The sequence below is a fragment of the Cherax quadricarinatus genome, chromosome 91 (assembly GCF_038502225.1).
Source record: "Cherax quadricarinatus isolate ZL_2023a chromosome 91, ASM3850222v1, whole genome shotgun sequence".
NCBI lineage: Eukaryota > Metazoa > Arthropoda > Malacostraca > Decapoda > Parastacidae > Cherax > Cherax quadricarinatus.
Genome location: NC_091382.1, coordinates 3,109,999 through 3,131,898, shown reverse-complemented (window position 1 = coordinate 3,131,898; position 21,900 = coordinate 3,109,999). Strand labels below are relative to the sequence as shown.

The following is a 21,900-nucleotide window of genomic DNA, read 5'->3' as shown; positions in this document are numbered from 1 at the left end:
TAACTAGGACGTCACAGGTTTTGTCCACCACTTGCTGTGTGTCTTGCTAGGAACCTTGATAACTAGGACGTCACAGGTTTTGTCCACCACTTGCTGTGTGTCTTGCTAGGAACCTTGATAACTAGGACCTCACAGGTTTTGTCCACCACTTGCTGTGTGTCTTGCTAGGAACCTTGATAACTAGGACGTCACAGGTTTTGTCCACCACTTGCTGTGTGTCTTGCTAGGAACCTTGATAACTAGGACGTCACAGGTTTTGTCCACCACTTGCTGTGTGTCTTGCTAGGAACCTTGATAACTAGGACCTCACAGGTTTTGTCCACCACTTGCTGTGTGTCTTGCTAGGAACCTTGATAACTAGGACGTCACAGGTTTTGTCCACCACTTGCTGTGTGTCTTGCTAGGAACCTTGATAACTAGGACGTCACAGGTTTTGTCCACCACTTGCTGTGTGTCTTGCTAGGAACCTTGATAACTAGGACCTCACAGGTTTTGTGCACCACTTGCTGTGTGTCTTGCTAGGAACATTGATAACTAGGACGTCACAGGTTTTGTGCACCACAACCTCAAGGAACGGGTGATGTCCTATTTCTAGTATATTGTGGAAAATAGCAGACAGCTGGATCTTGGCTTTCTTAGAGAGGGAATTTCGTAAGTTCCTCAATTCACTTTTCGATCTTTGTTTCCAATATGACATCAGGGCCAAGTTTTAACTGGGTTAGGCTCGAGAACTTGAAGGATGCCCAACTTGGTCCTCGTTCAAGAGGAATCCTCTTGTATCCAACGTGTATTAGAGCAAAAAGGTACATTACCGTGACTGGAACAATACACACATAACCCGGACATAGGAGAGAGAAGCTTATGATGACAAGTCACACTGTAACTCGTCAGTGTTCGAAGTCGAATGTGTATTCATTCGCCCCAAGTTCCCAGCTCACTGTAACAATGACTTCAGGAACTAGGTACAGTAAATCCTCCTCATACTAACTCAACATAGCTCCACAGAAAGACAGAAATGTTGAGGCAGGTAGACAATAGTTGCAGAGAATCGAAAAGAATTTCTGCAACTGATCTTTATTATTGAAGACTGTTACCATGCGGGCACTTAACTAATAAACTGGCGAGTGCACTAACAAGTTGAAAGATGAGTGTGGCGACCTACTCTTCTACCACCGTCAAGGACCTGACGTGACCATGCGGGGATGGAACCCGCGATCAGAGGGTCACAAAACTTCAGACAGGTGCTCTAGCCACTGGGCCAGCTAGCTACAACACAATTCGTCCAAGTACATTAAATATACGTAGTTGGACGAATCTTGTAGCCAGCTGGCCCAGTGGCTAGCGAGTCGGTCTGGAGTTTACTGGCTCTCTGATCGCGGGTTCTAGCACCGCCCATGGTATGATTTGTTTGTAATCGTGTCATTACGATTTCACGAGTCAAGGACCTGCTTAGGAAGACCACCACCACACACAGATACAAACACAGGGGTCTACATCACTGTATGTGGTGGCTGCTGTGGTAAAAGAAATGCAAGAGGTGTACATGGAGAGGTTTTCGGGGGTCAGGGCCCCCGTGGCCCGGTCTATGACCAGTAACAAGAAGTTCCAAACAATAGCCGAGAAATGAGGTCTAAAACCAGTCAATTACACGAGGGTAATTAAAACGTCACATCACTCGTTCACTACCAGAATATTTACATCCCTGAAAGAGTTTAAACTAAAGGTGAATAAATTATACAATACCGTGGCTGAAACGATTCACAAATAATCAAAACTTAGAAGAGGAATTCTTCTAGGGAGGTTCCTTGACGCTGGTGAGGGGCTCTTGATCTAGGGAGTTGGATCTGTGCTCCGGTTCCCTGAATTGAGCCTGAATACCTTCCATACACCCCCACGCGCTGTATAATCCTACGGGTTTAGCTCTTCCCCATAATTATAATAATTAGAAGAGGAACATCTGACAACGTTTCGCTCCGTCCTAGACCATTGTCAGGTCACAACCGAGGAGATTATTATTATTATAATCAAAAAGAAGCGCTAAGCCACAAGGACTATACAGCGCTGACAACCGAGGAGAGAAGACCAGGAAACAGTCTATATCGCGCAGCATGGATAGCTAAAGCTGTCAGGTAAGTTTATTCATGAGCGAAACGTTGTCTGATAAAAGCTTTAGTGTTGCACAGTTGTTCTGCCACCACTGTGTGTTCCTTGTTCTGCCACCACTGTGTGTTCCTTGTTCTGCCACCACTGTGTGTTCCTTGTTCTGCCACCACTGTGTGTTCCTTGTTCTGCCACCACTGAGTGTTCCTTGTTCTGCCACCACTGAGTGTTCCTTGTTCTGCCACCACTGTGTGTTCCTTGTTCTGCCACCACTGTGTTCCTTGTTCTGCCACCACTGAGTGTTCCTTGTTCTGCCACCACTGTGTGTTCCTTGTTCTGCCACCACTGAGTGTTCCTTGTTCTGCCACCACTGAGTGTTCCTTGTTCTGCCACCACTGTGTGTTCCTTGTTCTGCCACCACTGTGTGTTCCTTGTTCTGCCACCACTGTGTTCCTTGTTCTGCCACCATGGAGTGTTCCTTGTTCTGCCACCACTGTGTTCCTTGTTCTGCCACCACTGTGTGTTCCTTGTTCTGCCACCACTGAGTGTTCCTTGTTCTGCCACCACTGTGTGTTCCTTGTTCTGCCACCACTGAGTGTTCCTTGTTCTGCCACCACTGTGTGTTCCTTGTTCTGCCACCACTGAGTGTTCCTTGTTCTGCCACCACTGAGTGTTCCTTGTTCTGCCACCACTGAGTGTTCCTTGTTCTGCCACCACTGAGTGTTCCTTGTTCTGCCACCACTGAGTGTTCCTTGTTCTGCCACCACTGAGTGTTCCTTGTTCTGCCACCACTGTGTGTTCCTTGTTCTGCCACCACTGTGTGTTCCTTGTTCTGCCACCACTGTGTGTTCCTTGTTCTGCCACCACTGTGTGTTCCTTGTTCTGCCACCACTGTGTTCCTTGTTCTGCCACCATGGAGTGTTCCTTGTTCTGCCACCACTGTGTTCCTTGTTCTGCCACCACTGAGTGTTCCTTGTTCTGCCACCACTGAGTGTTCCTTGTTCTGCCACCACTGAGTGTTCCTTGTTCTGCCACCACTGAGTGTTCCTTGTTCTGCCACCACTGAGTGTTCCTTGTTCTGCCACCACTGAGTGTTCCTTGTTCTGCCACCACTGAGTGTTCCTTGTTCTGCCACCACTGTGTGTTCCTTGTTCTGCCACCACTGAGTGTTCCTTGTTCTGCCACCACTGTGTTCCTTGTTCTGACACCACTGAGTGTTCCTTGTTCTGCCACCACTGCCACCACTGAGTGTTCCTTGTTCTGCCACCAGTGTTCCTTGTTCTGCCACCACTGAGTGTTCCTTGTTCTGCCACCACTGAGTGTTCCTTGTTCTGCCACCACTGAGTGTTCCTTGTTCTGCCACCACTGAGTGTTCCTTGTTCTGCCACCACTGAGTGTTCCTTGTTCTGCCACCACTGAGTGTTCCTTGTTCTGCCACCACTGAGTGTTCCTTGTTCTGCCACCACTGAGTGTTCCTTGTTCTGCCACCACTGAGTGTTCCTTGTTCTGCCACCACTGAGTGTTCCTTGTTCTGCCACCACTGAGTGTTCCTTGTTCTGCCACCACTGAGTGTTCCTTGTTCTGCCACCACTGAGTGTTCCTTGTTCTGCCACCACTGAGTGTTCCTTGTTCTGCCACCACTGAGTGTTCCTTGTTCTGCCACCACTGAGTGTTCCTTGTTCTGCCACCACTGAGTGTTCCTTGTTCTGCCACCACTGAGTGTTCCTTGTTCTGCCACCACTGAGTGTTCCTTGTTCTGCCACCACTGAGTGTTCCTTGTTCTGCCACCACTGAGTGTTCCTTGTTCTGCCACCACTGAGTGTTCCTTGTTCTGCCACCACTGAGTGTTCCTTGTTCTGCCACCACTGAGTGTTCCTTGTTCTGCCACCACTGAGTGTTCTCACTTGTTCTGCCACCACTGAGTGTTCCTTGTTCTGCCACCACTGAGTGTTCCTTGTTCTGCCACCACTGAGTGTTCCTTGTTCTGCCACCACTGAGTGTTCCTTGTTCTGCCACCACTGTGTGTTCCTTGTTCTGCCACCACTGTGTGTTCCTTGTTCTGCCACCACTGAGTGTTCCTTGTTCTGCCACCACTGAGTGTTCCTTGTTCTGCCACCACTGAGTGTTCCTTGTTCTGCCACCACTGAGTGTTCCTTGTTCTGCCACCACTGAGTGTTCCTTGTTCTGCCACCACTGAGTGTTCCTTGTTCTGCCACCACTGAGTGTTCCTTGTTCTGCCACCACTGAGTGTTCCTTGTTCTGCCACCACTGAGTGTTCCTTGTTCTGCCACCACTGAGTGTTCCTTGTTCTGCCACCACTGAGTGTTCCTTGTTCTGCCACCACTGAGTGTTCCTTGTTCTGACACCACAGTGTTCCTTGTTCTGCCACCAGTGTTCCTTGTTCTGCCACCCTGTGTGTTCCTTGTTCTGCCACCACTGAGTGTTCCTTGTTCTGCCACCACTGAGTGTTCCTTGTTCTGCCACCACTGAGTGTTCCTTGTTCTGCCACCACTGAGTGTTCCTTGTTCTGCCACCACTGAGTGTTCCTTGTTCTGCCACCACTGAGTGTTCCTTGTTCTGCCACCACTGAGTGTTCCTTGTTCTGCCACCACTGAGTGTTCCTTGTTCTGCCACCACTGAGTGTTCCTTGTTCTGCCACCACTGAGTGTTCCTTGTTCTGCCACCACTGAGTGTTCCTTGTTCTGCCACCACAGTGTTCCTTGTTCTGAGTGTTCCTTGTTCTGCCACCACTGAGTGTTCCTTGTTCTGCCACCACTGAGTGTTCCTTGTTCTGCCACCACTGAGTGTTTCTTGTTCTGCCACCACTGAGTTGTTCCTTGTTCTGCCACCACTGAGTTGTTCCTTGTTCTTGTTCTGCCACCACTGAGTGTTCCTTGTTCTGCCACCACTGAGTGTTCCTTGTTCTGCCACCACTGAGTGTTCCTTGTTCTGCCACCACTGAGTGTTCCTTGTTCTGCCACCACTGAGTGTTCCTTGTTCTGCCACCACTGAGTGTTCCTTGTTCTGCCACCACTGAGTGTTCCTTGTTCTGCCACCACTGAGTGTTCCTTCTGCCACCACTGACTGCCACCACTGAGTGTTCCTTGTTCTGCCACCACTGAGTGTTCCTTGTTCTGCCACCACTGAGTGTTCCTTGTTCTGCCACCACCGAGTGTTCCTTGTTCTGCCACCACTGAGTGTTCCTTGTTCTGCCACCACTGAGTGTTCCTTGTTCTGCCACCACTGAGTGTTCCTTGTTCTGCCACCACTGAGTGTTCCTTGTTCTGCCACCACTGAGTGTTCCTTGTTCTGCCACCACTGAGTGTTCCTTGTTCTGCCACCACTGCCACCACTGAGTGTTCCTTGTTCTGCCACCACTGAGTGTTCCTTGTTCTGCCACCACTGAGTGTTCCTTGTTCTGCCACCACTGAGTGTTCCTTGTTCTGCCACCACTGAGTGTTCCTTGTTCTGCCACCACTGAGTGTTCCTTGTTCTGCCACCACTGAGTGTTCCTTGTTCTGCCACCACTGAGTGTTCCTTGTTCTCCTTGTTCTGCCACCACTGAGTGTTCCTTGTTCTGCCACCACTGAGTGTTCCTTGTTCTGCCACCACTGAGTGTTCCTTGTTCTGCCACCACTGAGTGTTCCTTGTTCTGCCACCACTGAGTGTTCCTTGTTCTGCCACCACTGAGTGTTCCTTGTTCTGCCACCACTGAGTGTTCCTTGTTCTGCCACCACTGAGTGTTCCTTGTTCTGCCACCACTGAGTGTTCCTTGTTCTGCCACCACTGAGTGTTCCTTGTTCTGCCACCACTGAGTGTTCCTTGTTCTGCCACCACTGAGTGTTCCTTGTTCTGCCACCACTGAGTGTTCCTTGTTCTGCCACCACTGAGTGTTCCTTGTTCTGCCACCACTGAGTGTTCCTTGTTCTCTGCCACCACTGAGTGTTCCTTGTTCTGCCACCACCGAGTGTTCCTTGTTCTGCCACCACTGAGTGTTCCTTGTTCTGCCACCACTGAGTGTTCCTTGTTCTGCCACCACTGAGTGTTCCTTGTTCTGCCACCACTGAGTGTTCCTTGTTCTGCCACCACTGCCACCACCGAGTGTTCTTTGTTCTGCCACCACTGAGTGTTCCTTGTTCTGCCACCACTGAGTGTTCCTTGTTCTGCCACCACTGAGTGTTCCTTGTTCTACCACCACTGAGTTGTTCCTTGTTCTGCCACCACTGAGTTGTTCCTTGTTCTGCCACCACTGAGTGTTCCTTGTTCTGCCACCACTGAGTGTTCCTTGTTCTGCCACCACTGAGTGTTCCTTGTTCTGCCACCACTGAGTGTTCCTTGTTCTGCCACCACTGAGTGTTCCTTGTTCTGCCACCACTGAGTGTTCCTTGTTCTGCCACCACTGAGTGTTCCTTGTTCTGCCACCACTGAGTGTTCCTTGTTCTGCCACCACTGAGTGTTCCTTGTTCTGCCGCCACTGAGTGTTCCTTGTTCTGCCACCACTGAGTGTTCCTTGTTCTGCCACCACTGAGTGTTCCTTGTTCTGCCACCACTGAGTGTTCCTTGTTCTGCCACCACTGAGTGTTCCTTGTTCTGCCACCACTGAGTGTTCCTTGTTCTGCCACCACTGAGTGTTCCTTGTTCTGCCACCACTGAGTGTTCCTTGTTCTGCCACCACTGAGTGTTCCTTGTTCTGCCACCACTGAGTGTTCCTTGTTCTGCCACCACTGAGTGTTCCTTGTTCTGCCACCACTGAGTGTTCCTTGTTCTGCCACCACTGAGTGTTCCTTGTTCTGCCACCACTGAGTGTTCCTTGTTCTGCCACCACTGAGTGTTCCTTGTTCTGCCACCACTGAGTGTTCCTTGTTCTGCCACCACTGAGTGTTCCTTGTTCTGCCACCACTGAGTGTTCCTTGTTCTGCCACCACTGAGTGTTCCTTGTTCTGCCACCACTGAGTGTTCCTTGTTCTGCCACCACTGAGTGTTCCTTGTTCTGCCACCACTGAGTGTTCCTTGTTCTCCCACCACTGAGTGTTCCTTGTTCTGCCACCACTGAGTGTTCCTCGGTCCACTGAGACTAAACTCTTCCAGCATCCACAGACTCTTCTTGTTTAGTCGTCAAAACGAGTCCTTGTAAGTACTGAAGTTAGAACCAGCATTGTTCATATTTAATAGACTTTCTTTTGTCAAAACAGTGTTGCTCTTGTACCAACTGGAGCTAAACTAGCTCGTTCAACTTCGACAAACTGTTGTTCTGCTTTTGTCAGGCTCTGCTGGATTTTGTTGAGTTCCTGGAATACCTCCCGTCTTGCCAGACCTTCGTTCTGCCTTTTTGAAACACTGGGTCCTTCGCTCGCGGATTTTTTACGGTTTAAAATAGGTTGCCACGTTGTTATGGTGTGTGTGCTCGCCTATATGTGGTCGCAGGGGTCGATTCACAGCTCCTGGCCTCGCCTCTTTGGTCGCTACTAGGTCCAGGCTCCCCCACCTTGTAGAGCCTTGTCGTTCCTCTTAAAGCTATGTATGAATCTCGCCTCTACCACTGTGTGTGTCGTATAACATAACCGAAAAAGACTTTAATAACGAGAAGCCAGTTTTTGACGGTCTTTCCTACACAATTTTCAATTAACATTCTCTTCGTTTACGAACATGGAAAAAGCCAGACCGTGAACGCCAAGTTTCCACTTCGATATTAGTCAACGGAGTATCAAGCCTCCACCTCCCAGTCGGAATTCGTACTCAATATTAAATGTAATAATAATGACGAGGACTCCATAGCAAGAAGCTTATCACAAACCACAGTGAGTTGCATTATCTCCGTCCTTCCTGTGGCGGTGGTGGTGCTGTCAGTCTCAAGGGGTGTTTGTGATGTGGTAAGGTGGTGGCCACAACGTCTTAGATTATAACAGTTCTACGTCTGTTTACACAAACTTTAAGGTCAGTATAAGTGTGTCCAGCGACTGAACGCGTTCACTTGCTGTGTTTGGGTGAACTTAAGAGCAAAAAGGTACAATACCGTACTGGAACAGTACAAAAATAATGAACACATAGATAAGCTTATGACGATGTTTCTGTCCGACTTGGACCAATGACAAAGTCCAAGTCGGACTTCTGTGTGCGGGTTATTTGTGTAGTCAACTTCAAACCCATATATCGTGAAGGTTACAAATATAAACAAATTCTAGAATATGTCAGTATCACTAAACTAACTTGTTACAGAGAAGTATATAGCAAATTAGATATTGTTAATACGTAGTGTTTGGAGATCAAGGTTTTTCAAGCCTATAGGAAGTCCATGGTAATCATAGGTAGATAGTGCGAACTAGGGTGTGTGCTGAGGGCCCTTCCTGCCACCTCGGCTCGTGTATCCACCATTGTTGTGTTGCTCTCATATTCTTGTCTTGGCCTCCTGCTGTTCTGTGGTGGGTTATACATCACTGCAATCACCACCTTGGGACCCCCGGTGTGAAGTGTTCCATGCTGTGTAGCCATGATACAACTTACAACAGAGGTGCTGTTGACGTTATTGGTATATACCTGGAGAGTGTTTTGGGGATCAACGCCCCCGCGGCCCGGTTCATGACTACGCCTCGAAGTGGATCAGGGCCTGATCAACCAGGCTGTTACCGACGTACAAACTACGTGTGTTTTTGTACGTATATAGACAAATCTCTGACCATCTTACGCTTTATCGCAGAAATTTCAAAAAGTTGCGTAAACGCCTGCATTTTCCTCGGGGCTAAAGGTGTCTTAGGCCTAGTAGTGGCGTTGAGAGAGTTAAACAACAGTGGTGATGTGTCTGGCCTTTCTTAGTAACCTTGAAGCTTCGTCTATACACAGGCTGCTTTTCCTGATTTGATAAGGCTCGAAAAACAGTGAAACATGGCTAATAAAGCTCTACGACGAGTGAAACATGACTAATAAAGCTCTACGACGAGTGAAACATGACTAATAAAGCTCTACGACGAGTGAAACATGACTAATAAAGCTCTACGACGAGTGAAACATGACTAATAAAGCTCTACGACGAGTGAAACATGACTAATAAAGCTCTACGACGAGTGAAACATGACTAATAAAGCTCTATGACGAGTGAAACATGACTAATAAAGCTCTACGACGAGTGAAACATGACTAATAAAGCTCTATGACGAGTGAAACATGACTAATAAAGCTCTACGACGAGTGAAACATGATTTAATAAAGCTCTACGACGAGTGAAACATGACTAATAAAGCTCTACGACCAGTGAAACATGACTATTAAAGCTCTATGACGAGTGAAACATGACTAATAAAGCTCTATGACGAGTGAAACATGACTAATAAAGCTGTATGACGAGTGAAACATGACTAATAAAGCTCTATGACGAGTGAAACATGACTAATAAAGCTCTACGACGAGTGAAACATGACTAATAAAGCTCTACGACGAGTGAAACATGAATAATAAAGCTCTACGACGAGTGAAACATTAATAAAGCTCTACGACGAGTGAAACATGAATAATAAAGCTCTACGACGAGTGAAACATGACTAATAAAGCTCTACGACGAGTGAAACATGAATAATAAAGCTCTACGACGAGTGAAACATTAATAAAGCTCTACGACGAGTGAAACATGAATAATAAAGCTCTACGACGAGTGAAACATGACTAATAAAGCTCTACGACGAGTGAAACATGAATAATAAAGCTCTACGACGAGTGAAACATTAATAAAGCTCTACGACGAGTGAAACATGAATAATAAAGCTCTACGACGAGTGAAACATGACTAATAAAGCTCTACGACGAGTGAAACATGAATAATAAAGCTCTACGACGAGTGAAACATTAATAAAGCTCTACGACGAGTGAAACATGAATAATAAAGCTCTACGACGAGTGAAACATGACTAATAAAGCTCTACGACGAGTGAAACATGAATAATAAAGCTCTACGACGAGTGAAACATGACTAATAAAGCTCTACGACGAGTGAAACATTAATAAAGCTCTACGACGAGTGAAACATGAATAATAAAGCTCTACGACGAGTGAAACATGAATAATAAAGCTCTACGACGAGTGAAACATTAATAAAGCTCTACGACGAGTGAAACATGAATAATAAAGCTCTACGACGAGTGAAACATGACTAATAAAGCTCTACGACGAGTGAAACATGAATAATAAAGCTCTACGACGAGTGAAACATGAATAATAAAGCTCTACGACGAGTGAAACATGAATAATAAAGCTCTACGACCAGTGAAATATGACAATACTGTCCGAGTGAAGCGACTTGACAAAGCTCTGCGAGTGAAACATGTATAATAAAGGTTTACGAGTGAAACATGACTTGATTAAACGCTACAACGAGTGAAACATGACTTGATTAAACGCTACAACGAGTGAAACATGACTTGATTAAACGCTACAACGAGTGAAACATGACTTGATTAAACGCTACAACGAGTGAAACATGACTTGATTAAACGCTACAACGAGTGAAACATGACTTGATTAAACGCTACAACGAGTGAAACATGACTTGATTAAACGCTACAACGAGTGAAACATGACTTGATTAAACGCTACAACGAGTGAAACATGACTTGATTAAACGCTACAACGAGTGAAACATGACTTGATTAAACGCTACAACGAGTGAAACATGACTTGATTAAACGCTACAACGAGTGAAACATGACAACGCTCTCTGAATGTAACATGACTTAATTAAACTGTGATGAACGACTTAATAAACCTGAGAGTGATGCAGTGGAGGCAGGATCCATTCATAGCTTTAAGAAGAGGTATGATGAAGCTCATGGAGGTAGGGCCAGGAGCTGTGAATCGACCCCTGCAACCACAATTAGGTGAATTACGTGAGTGTTCGCATCGCTATTGGGCCGTGTGGACGTGCTGCGCAGTAGCTCCTGATTGAGTTGGCTTTTGCGCAGTGTTGACGTGTACTTGGCTCTGTGAAGACCTGTTTGCACGCTCTCTAGAATTGAAGCAAGATGCCCTCCATCGAACAACTTTATCAACAGTTTAAGGAAGAATTGAGGTTGGCGAATATGGAAATTCGGCGACTGACCGAGGAAAACAAGAAGATTCGTAGTAGTCCTCCTGTTTTGAGTCCTCAGGTCAAGAAGGGAAACTGGTCAGTGGCTGGACAGCAGAGAAAGAAGTTGACGATCAAGAAGACGAATGGAAAGGTAGAAACGATGAAGAAGAAAGAGACTGCCATGGAAACTGTTGTGAAAACATCTAATACATTCTCAGTGCTACCCGACGAATGTGAGTCGACTACTGGGAACATCACGACGAACGACACCAAGGAAGGTAAGAATATTGTTGTTGTTGGGGATAGCCAAGTTAGGTATATGGATAGGGCGTTCTTCTTGAAGGACAGGAGTAGGAGACAGAGAGTTTGCTTTCCTGGGGCTGGGATGGAGGATATTGTTAGCCGTCTGGATGACATCATGAGAGGTAATGGGAGTAATCCTATTATCTGTCTCAGTGCTGGAGGCAACGATGTTGGCAGACGTAGGAGTGAAGACCTGATTAGCAGGTATAGGTCAGCAATAGAAATAATTAGGAGTAAGGGTGGGAACCCTGTCATATGTGGTATTTTGCCAAGGAGAGGAGTTGGAAATGAATGGTTGTCCAGGGCAATTGGTGTCAATTGCTGGCTGGACAAATACTGTAAGGAAAATGCGGTAACATTCATTGACAACTGGGACCTCTTCTATGGCAGAAATGACATGTATGCCAGGGATGGGGTTCACTTATCTAGGTGTGGGGTGGGAGCACTGGCAACTGCAGTGGAGGGAGCAGTTAGAACTTTAAACTAGGAGTAGTTAGTGGTATGGGTTTTGGCAGGAAAACAGTGAAGTCCCAGTGTAGTAATATTACGAGTTCTAGGGGAACTAGTAATAATAAGAACGAGGTAGATATTGAAAAGCCAGGGGCCTTGGGTGATAAGGACAGTAATAGGTTTAGTAGAAAAATAGAAATGAGCAGGAAGGGTAAAGAGAAAGGAGAGTCTTTCAATGTTTATTATGCTAATTGCCGTAGTGCTAGGAATAAGATGGACGAGTTGAGACTAGTTGCTAGTGCAGGTAACATTGATGTATTTGCCTTAACTGAGACGTGGTTTAATTCAAAAAGTCGGGACATGCCTGCAGAATGTCATATTCAGGGTTTTAAATTGTTCCAAGAAGATAGAAGTATTGGGAGGGGGGGTGGGGTGGCATTGTATGTCCGAGATCGCTTGAACTGTTGCATAAAAACGGGTATTAAGTCTGAAGTAACACATACAAAGTCTGTTTGGATAGAATTTTCAGAGGGGCATGAAAAACTGATTTTAGGAGTGATATACCGTCCCCCAAACTTAGATAGGGACCAAGGGAGACTACTATGGGAGGAAATTGTTAAGGCCACAAGGCACGATAATGTAGTAATTCTAGGAGACTTTAACTTTAGTCATGTTGATTGGAATTTCTTGACTGGGAATTTAGAATCATACGACTTCTTAGAAGTAGTTCAGGATTGTTTTTTGAAGCAGTTTGTGACAGAACCTACAAGGGGAAATAACCTGCTTGACTTAGTTATGGCAAACAATGAATCCCTTGTTAATAATTTAGAAATTTCAGAGGAACTGGGTGCTAGCGACCACAAATCAATTACATTTAGCATTGAATGGAAGTACGATAGTAGCGATAACTCAGTAACAGTCCCAGATTTTCGCTTAGCAGATTACGATGGGCTTAGAGAACACTTATCATCTGTTGACTGGGGTAACGAAGAGAGCTATCAATATGACAGTTTTCTGAACACTATACATGCTGCTCAAAGAACGTTTATCCCATATAAAGAAATTAGATCAAATAGAAATGACCCAAAATGGATGAATAATAGGCTCAAATATCTACTAGGGCATAAGAAAGGAATTTATAGGCGTATCAAAAGAGGTGAGGGTCATCTTATGAATCAGTATATTGACATTAAGAGGGACATTAAAAAGGGGATAAGAAAAGCTAAAAGGGACTATGAAATTAAAGTTGCTAGGGATTCTAAAACTAACCCAAAAAGTTTTTTCCAGGTCTATACAACAAAAGTTAGAGATAAGATAGGTCCCCTTAAAAATAACTATGGGCACCTTACTGACAAAGAGAATGAAATGTGCTCGATTTTAAATAATTATTTTCTCTCAGTTTTTACACAGGAAGACACTAACAATATTCCAGTAATAAATTTTTACAGTGAGCTAGAAGAAGATAAATTATGTAACATCACAGTCACTAGTGAGATGGTAGTGAAGCAGATAGACAGACTGAAGCAAAATAAGTCGCCGGGTCCTGATGAGGTTTTTTCAAGGGTTCTTAAGGAATGCAAAATGGAACTCTGTGAACCATTAACTAATATTTTTAATTTATCTCTTCAAACAGGTGTAGTGTCTGATATGTGGAAGATGGCTAATGTAATTCCTATTTTTAAAACAGGGGACAAGTCGTTACCGTCAAATTACCGCCCAATAAGCCTGACCTTAATTGTAGGCAAATTACTAGAGTCAATTATAGCTGAGATTATAAGAAGCCATCTCGATAAGCATAGCTTGATTAATGATACTCAGCATGGATTCACAAGAGGCCGGTCTTGTCTAACTAATTTATTAACTTTCTTCAGTAAAGCTTTTGAGGCTGTTGACCACAATAAAGAATTTGATATTATTTACTTAGATTTTAGTAAGGCATTTGATAGAGTTCTGCACCATAGACTGTTAAAGAAAGTGGCAGCTCATGGCATAGGGGGAAAAGTGCTCTCGTGGATCGAGTCATGGCTCACTGACAGGAAGCAGTGTCCATAAATGGGGTTAAGTCCGAGTGGGGATCTGTAACAAGTGGCGTTCCACAGGGATCAGTCTTGGGCCCATTGTTGTTTATAATATATATCAACGATCTTGATGAGGGAATTACTAGTGATATGAGCAAATTCGCCGATGACACAAAGATAGGTAGGATAATTGATTCAAACGTAGATGTTATGGAACTTCAGGAGGATTTAAACAAACTCTACTCTTGGTCAGAAAAGTGGCAGATGCAGTTCAATGTAGATAAATGCAAGGTTCTGAAGCTTGGGAGTGCCCATAACCCTAGTACTTATAAGTTAAATAATGTAGAACTTAGCCATACAGATTGCGAAAAGGACTTGGGGGTTATGGTAAGCAGCAACCTTAAACCAAGACAGCAATGCCTAAGCGTACGTAATAAGGCAAATAGATTACTGGGATTTATATCAAGAAGTGTAAGCAACAGAAGTCCAGAGGTCATACTGCAGCTTTATACATCATTAGTAAGGCCTCACCTAGATTATGCAGCTCAGTTCTGGTCTCCATATTACAGAATGGACATAAATTCGTTAGAAAACATTCAGCGTAGGATGACTAAATTAATACATAGCATTAGAAATCTTCCTTATGAAGAAAGATTGAAGACTCTTAAGTTACATTCACTTGTTAGACGAAGAATGAGGGGAGACCTGATCGAAGTGTATAAGTGGAAGATAGGTATTAATAAAGGGGATATTAATAAGGTCTTGAGGATGTCTCTCCAAGAGAGAACCCGCAGTAATGGATTTAAATTAAATAAGTTTAGATTTAGAAAGGACATAGGAAAGTATTGGTTTGGAAATAGGGTAGTTGACGAGTGGAACAGTCTACCTAGTTGGGTTATTGAGGCTAGGACTTTGGGTAGTTTCAAATCTAGGTTGGATAAGTACATGAGTGGGAGGGGTTGGATTTGAGTGGGACTTTCACATTAGAGCTTATTTCTTGGGTGGCATTGAAAATTGGGTTGGGCAAATGTTTTGTTAGTGGGATGAATTGTAAAGGACCTGCCTAGTATGGGCCAGCAGGCCTCCTGCAGTGTTCCTCCTTTCTTATGTTCCAATATCATGGTACTTTGACGGAAACCAGGGAAATCAGTATGGCAGCCGATATTCATTAATACACACAAAAGCCTGTTCCGTAGCCTGTCTCTTTCATACCAGGATGACTAACCTCGATTCATCTAAGTGCTAAGAAATCATACGAATCATGCAGCATTTTCTGTCCATTTCGCAGATGAGCAAAGGTCGAACACTGAAGATTGTTGCAGTGGGAGACGGTGCAGTGGGGAAGACCTGCCTCCTCATTGCATATACACAGGTAAGAACCTACCTATTCCCCAGTTTAAAACTATCACCACTGTAACACCATACAGTGGTCAAAAAGACCACTGTAACACCATACAGTGGTCAAGAAGACCACTGTAACACTATGCAGTGGTCGAAGAGATCCCTGCAACACCATACAGTGGTCAAAAAGACCACTGTAACACCATGCAGTGGTCGAAAAGATCCCTGCAACACCATACAGTGGTCAAAAAGACCACTGTAACACCATACAGTGGTCGAAGAGACCCCTGTAACACCATACAGTGGTGAACTTCTAAAAATCATTCTCTGCTGACCATTGTTGTTCAACTTGCATTGAAGTTTATACAGGTACAGGTATACATAAATACTTACACTAATATAATCATACACAGCAGCAAGTGTACATTACCTCTCCAGGGTCACCCAAAAAAGTCAGTAACTTTTTCAATTTCGTTTTCTGCCCAGCCTCCACAGTCATCAATAGGCTTAGTGTCGATATTGGAATTCGGAAAATTAACAAAGTAATAAGATGGAGTAGAAAAACAACAGTTGTAAGTTTTCCTTCCAAACGTAATTACATTTCTTAATACGCTTTCTCAGTTATTTCCTCTCGAATCAAAGTTTATAATAGTTTACGTTTGACTTTTTTTCTAGGGGTAACTTGCGTAAATTTATGTAAATTTACCCGACTTCGATTATCTAAATTAATTTTACATATCTTTGTTAATTTACTAATGTATGACAGTTGTACTTATTCGTACCTGTTTCTAAATAAACGTACTAAACATTAACTACGGTAGGTTAAACTTGTAAGATTCAACCTTAAGAGATAAGATTTTGGGTGGATTTTTAACCCCGGAGGGTTAGCCACCCAGGATAACCCGGGGTAGGGAGGGTTAGTCACCCAGGATAACCCAGGGTAGGGAGGGTTAGCCACCCAGGATAACCCAGGGTAGGGAGGGTTAGCCACCCAGGATAACCCGGGGTAGGGAGGGTTACCCACCCAGGATAACCCGAGGTAGGGAGGGTTAGCCACCCAGGATAACCCGAGGTAGGGAGGGTTAGCCTCCCAGGATAACCCCGGGTAGGGTGGGTTAGCTACCCAGGATAACCCGGGGTAGGGAGGGTTAGCTACCCAGGATAACCCGGGGTAGGGTGGGTTAGCTACCCAGGATTACCCGTGGTAGGGAGGGTTAGCTACCCAGGATAACCCGGGGTAGGGAGGGTTAGCTACCCAGGATAACCCGGGGTAGGGAGGGTTAGCTACCCAGGATAACCCAGGGTAGGGAGGGTTAGCCACCCAGGATAACCCAGGGTAGGGAGGGTTACCCATCCAGGATAACCCGGGGTAGGGAGGGTTAGCCACCCAGGATAACCCAGGGTAGGGAGGGTTAGCCACCCAGGATAACCCAGGGTAGGGAGGGTTAGCCACCCAGGATAACTCAGGGTAGGGAGGGTTAGCCACCCAGGATAACCCGGGGTAGGGAGGGTTAGCCACCCAGGATAACCCAGGGTAGGGAGGGTTAGCCACCCAGGATAACCCAGGGTAGGGAGGGTTAGCCACCCAGGGTAGGAAGGGTTAGCCACCCAGGATAACCCAGGGTAGGGAGGGTTAGCCACCCAGGATAACCCGGGGTAGGGAGGGTTAGCCACCCAGGATAACCCAGGGTAGGGAGGGTTAGCCACCCAGGATAACCCAGGGTAGGGAGGGTTAGCCACCCAGGATAACCCAGGGTAGGGAGGGTTAGCCACCCAGGATAACCCAGGGTAGGGAGGGTTAGCCACCCAGGATAACCCAGGGTAGGGAGGGTTAGCCACCCAGGATAACCCAGGGTAGGGAGGGTTAGCCACCCAGGATAACCCAGGGTAGGGAGGGTTAGCCACCCAGGATAACCCAGGGTAGGGAGGGTTAGCCACCCAGGGTAGGGAGGGTTAGCCACCCAGGGTAGGGAGGGTTAGCCACCCAGGATAACCCAGGGTAGGGAGGGTTAGCCACCCAGGGTAGGGAGGGTTAGCCACCCAGGATAACCCAGGGTAGGGAGGGTTAGCCACCCAGGGTAGGGAGGGTTAGCACCCAGGATAACCCGGGGTAAGGAGGGTTAGCCACCCAGGATAACCCGGGGTAGGGAGGGTTAGCCACCCAGGATAACCCAGGGTAGGGAGGGTTAGCCACCCAGGATAACCCAGGGTAGGGAGGGTTAGCCACCCAGGATAACCCAGGGTAGGGGGGGTTAGTCACCCAGGATAACCCAGGGTAGGGAGGGCTAGTCACCCAGGATAACCCAAGGAAGGGAGGGTTAGCCATCCAGGATAACCCAGGGTAGGGAGAGTTAGCCATCCAGGATAACCCAGGGTACGGAGGGTTAGCCACCCAGGATAACCCAGGGTACGGAGGGTTAGCCACCCAGGATAACCCAGAGTACGGAGGGTTAGCCACCCAGGATAACCCAGGGTTGGGAGGGTTAGCCACCCAAGATAACCCAGGGTAGGGAGGGTTAGCCACCCAGGATAACCCAGAGTACGGAGGGTTAGCCACCCAGGATAACCCAGGGTTGAGAGGGTTAGCCACCCAAGATAACCCAGGGTAGGGAGGGTTAGCCACCCAGGATAACCCAGGGTAGGGAGGGTTAACCACCCAGGATAAAGGGTAGGGAGGGTTAGCCACCCAGGATAACCCAGGGTAGGGAGGGTTAGCCACCCAGGATAACCCAGGGTAGGGAGGGTTAGCCAACCAGGGTAGGGAGGGTTAGCCATCCAGGATAACCCAGGGTAGGGAGGGTTAGCCACCCAGGGCAGGGAGGGTTAGCCACCCAGGGCAGGGAGGGTTAGCCACCCAGGATAACCCAGGGTACGGAGGGTTAGCCACCCAGGAAAACCCAGGGTAGGGAGGGTTAGCCACCCAGGATAACCCAGGGTACGGAGGGTTAACAACCCAGGATAACCCAGGGTAGGGAGGGTTAGTCACCCAGGATAACCCAGGGTAGGAAGGGTTAGCTACCCAAGATAACCCAGGGTAGGGAGGGTTAGCCACCCAGGATAACCCAGGGTAGGGAGGGTTAGCCACCCAGGATAACCCAGGGTAGGGAGGGTTAGCCACCCAGGATAAAAGGTAGGGAGGGCTAGTCACCCAGGGTAAAGGGTAGGGAGGGTTAGTCATCCAGGATAACCCAGGGTAGGGAGGGTTAGTCACCCAGGATAGAGGGTAGGGAGGGTTAGCCACCCAGGATAACCCAGGGTAGGGAGAGTTAGTCACCCAGGATAGAGGGTAGGGAGGGTTAGCCACCCAGGATAACCCAGGGTAGGGAGGGTTAGTCTCCCAGGATAACCCAGGGTAGGGAGGGTTAGTCACCCAGGATAGAGGGTAGGGAGGGTTAGCCACCCAGGATAACCCAGGGTAGGGAGGGTTAGTCACCCAGGATAAAGGGTAGGGAGGGTTAGCAACCCAGGATAACCCAGGGTAGGGAGGGTTAGTCACCCAGGATAACCCAGGGTAGGGAGAGTTAGCCACCCAGGATAACCCGGGGTAGGGAGGGTTAGCCACCCAGGATAACCCGGGGTAGGGAGGGTTAGCCACCCAGGATAACCCGGGGTAGGGAGGGTTAGCCACCCAGGATAACCCGGGGTAGGGAGGGTTACCCATCCAGGATAACCCAGGGTAGGGAGGGTTAGCCACCCAGGATAACCCAGGGTAGGGAGGGTTACCCATCCAGGATAACCCGGGGTAGGGAGGGTTAGCCACCCAGGATAACCCAGGGTAGGGAGGGTTATCCACCCAGGATAACCCAGGGTAGGGAGGGTTAGCCACCCAGGATAACCCAGGGTAGGGAGGGTTAGCCACCCAGGATAACCCAGGGTAGGGAGGGTTAGCCACCCAGGATAACCCGGGGTAGGGAGGGTTAGCCACCCAGGATAACCCGGGGTAGGGAGGGTTAGCCACCCAGGATAACCCAGGGTAGGGAGGGTTAGCCACCCAGGATAACCCAGGGTAGGGAGGGTTAGCCACCCAGGGTAGGGAGGGTTAGCCACCCAGGATAACCCGGGGTAGGGAGGGTTTGCCACCCAGGATAACCCGGGGTAGGGAGGGTTAGCCACCCAGGATAACCCAGGGTAGGGAGGGTTAGCCACCCAGGATAACCCAGGGTAGGGAGGGTTAGCCACCCAGGATAACCCAGGGTAGGGAGGGTTAGCCACCCAGGATAACCCAGGGTAGGGAGGGTTAGCCAACCAGGATAACCCAGGGTAGGGAGGGTTAGCCACCCAGGATAACCCAGGGTAGGGAGGGTTAGCCACCCAGGATATCCCAGAATAGGGAGGGTTAGCCACCCAGGGTAGGGAGGGTTAGCCACCCAGGGTAGGGAGGGTTAGCCACCCAGGGTAGGGAGGGTTAGCCACCCAGGATAACCCAGGGTAGGGAGGGTTAGCCACCCAGGGTAGGGAGGGTTAGCACCCAGGATAACCCGGGGTAGGGAGGGTTAGCCACCCAGGATAACCCGGGGTAGGGAGGGTTAGCCACCCAGGATAACCCGGGGTAGGGAGGGTTAGCCACCCAGGATAACCCAGGGTAGGGAGGGTTAGCCACCAGGATAACCCAGGGTAGGGAGGGTTAGTCACCCAGGATAACCCAGGGTAGGGAGGGTTAGCCACCCAGGATAACCCAGGGAAGGGAGGGTTAGCCACCCAGGATAACCCAGGGTAGGGAGAGTTAGCCATCCAGGATAACCCAGGGTACGGAGGGTTAGCCACCCAGGATAACCCAGGGCACGGACGGTCAGCCACCCCCGATAACCCAGAGTACGGAGGGTTAGCCACCCAGGATAACCCAGGGTTGGGAGGGTTAGCCACCCAAGATAACCCAGGGTAGGGAGGGTTAGCCACCCAGGATAACCCAGAGTACGGAGGGTTAGCCACCCAGGATAACCCAGGGTTGGGAGGGTTAGCCACCCAAGATAACCCAGGGTAGGGAGGGTTAGCCACCCAGGATAACCCAGGGTAGGGAGGGTTAACCACCCAGGATAAAGGGTAGGGAGGGTTAGCCACCCAGGATAACCCAGGGTAGGGAGGGTTAGCCACCCAGGATAACCCAGGGTAGGGAGGGTTAGCCACCCAGGGTAGGGAGGGTTAGCCATCCAGGATAACCCAGGGTAGGGAGGGTTAGCCACCCATGGCAGGGAGGGTTAGCCACCCAGGATAACCCAGGGTACGGAGGGTTAGCCACCCAGGAAAACCCAGGGTAGGGAGGGTTAGCCACCCAGGATAACCCAGGGTACGGAGGGTTAACAACCCAGGATAACCCAGGGTAGGGAGGGTTAGTCACCCAGGATAACCCAGGGTAGGAAGGGTTAGCCACCCAGGATAACCCAGGGTAGAGAGGGTTAGCCACCCAGGATAAAAGGTAGGGAGGGCTAGTCACCCAGGGTAAAGGGTAGGGAGGGTTAGTCATCCAGGATAACCCAGGGTAGGGAGGGTTAGTCACCCAGGATAGAGGGTAGGGAGGGTTAGCCACCCAGGATAACCCAGGGTAGGGAGGGCTAGTCACCCAGGGTAAAGGGTAGGGAGGGTTAGTCATCCAGGATAGAGGGTAGGGAGGGTTAGCCACCCAGGATAACCCAGGGTAGGGAGGGTTAGTCACCCAGGATAGAGGGTAGGTAGGGTTAGCCACCCAGGATAACCCAGGGTAGGGAGGGTTAGTCACCCAGGATAAAGGGTAGGGAGGGTTAGCAACCCAGGATAACCCAGGGTAGGGAGGGTTAGTCATCCAGGATAACCCAGGGTAGGGAGGGTTAGCCACCCAGGGTAGGGAAGGGTTAGTCACCCAGGATAACCCAGGGCAGGGAGGGTTAGTCACCCAGGATAGAGGGTAGGGAGGGTTAGCAACCCAGGATAACCCAGGGTAGGGAGGGTTAGTCACCCAGAATAACCCAGGGTAGGAAGGGTTAGCTACCCAAGATAACCCAGGGTAGGGAGTGTTAGCCACACAGGATAACCCAGGGTCGGGAGCGTTAGCCACCCAGGATAACCCAGGGTAGGGAGGGTTAGTCACCCAGGATAAAGGGTAGGGAGGGTTAGCAACCCAGGATAACCCAGGGTAGGGAGGGTTAGTCACCCAGGATAACCCAGGGTAGGAAGGGTTAGCTACCCAAGATAACCCAGGGTAGGGAGGGTTAGCCACCCAGGATAACCCAGGGTAGGGAGGGTTAGCCACCCAGGATAACCCAGGGTAGGGAGGGTTAGCCACCCAGGATAAAAGGTAGGGAGGGATAGTCACCCAGGGTAAAGGGTAGGGAGGGTTAGTCACCCAGGATAACCCAGGGTAGGGAGGGTTAGTCACCCAGGATAAAGGGTAGGGAGGGTTAGTCACCCAGGATAAAGGGTAGGGAGGGTTAGCCACCCAGGATAACCCAGGGTAGGGAGGGGTAGTCACCAAGGATAACCCAGGGTAGGGAGGGTTAGTCACCCAGGATAACCCAGGGTAGGGAGGGTTAGTCACCCAGGGTAGGGAAGGGTTAGTCACCTAGGATAACCCAGGGTAGGGAGGGGTAGTCACCAAGGATAACCCAGGGTAGGGAGGGGTAGTCACCAAGGATAACCCAGGGTAGGGAGGGTTAGTCACCCAGG

The 21,900-nt window shown here is 48.5% G+C and overlaps 1 protein-coding gene across 3 annotated transcripts in view; it reads left to right on the top strand.

Annotated features, from left to right (window-relative positions):
- LOC128704906 (ras-like GTP-binding protein RhoL) overlaps positions 1 to 21,900 on the top strand; it is a 62,163-nt gene that overhangs the window by 22,441 nt on the left and 17,822 nt on the right. The window contains exons 1-2 of one of the 3 annotated variants that reach the window (XM_053800127.2): positions 7,913 to 8,034; positions 15,212 to 15,295. In XM_053800127.2, coding sequence (XP_053656102.1) covers positions 15,212 to 15,295 — 84 coding nt within the window. In that variant the 5' untranslated portion in view covers positions 7,913 to 8,034. Of the gene's footprint in view, positions 1 to 7,912; positions 8,035 to 8,084; positions 8,105 to 15,211; positions 15,296 to 21,900 lie in introns of those variants that run through there. The other 2 variants (XM_070104331.1, XM_070104330.1) reach the window with 2 other exon arrangements.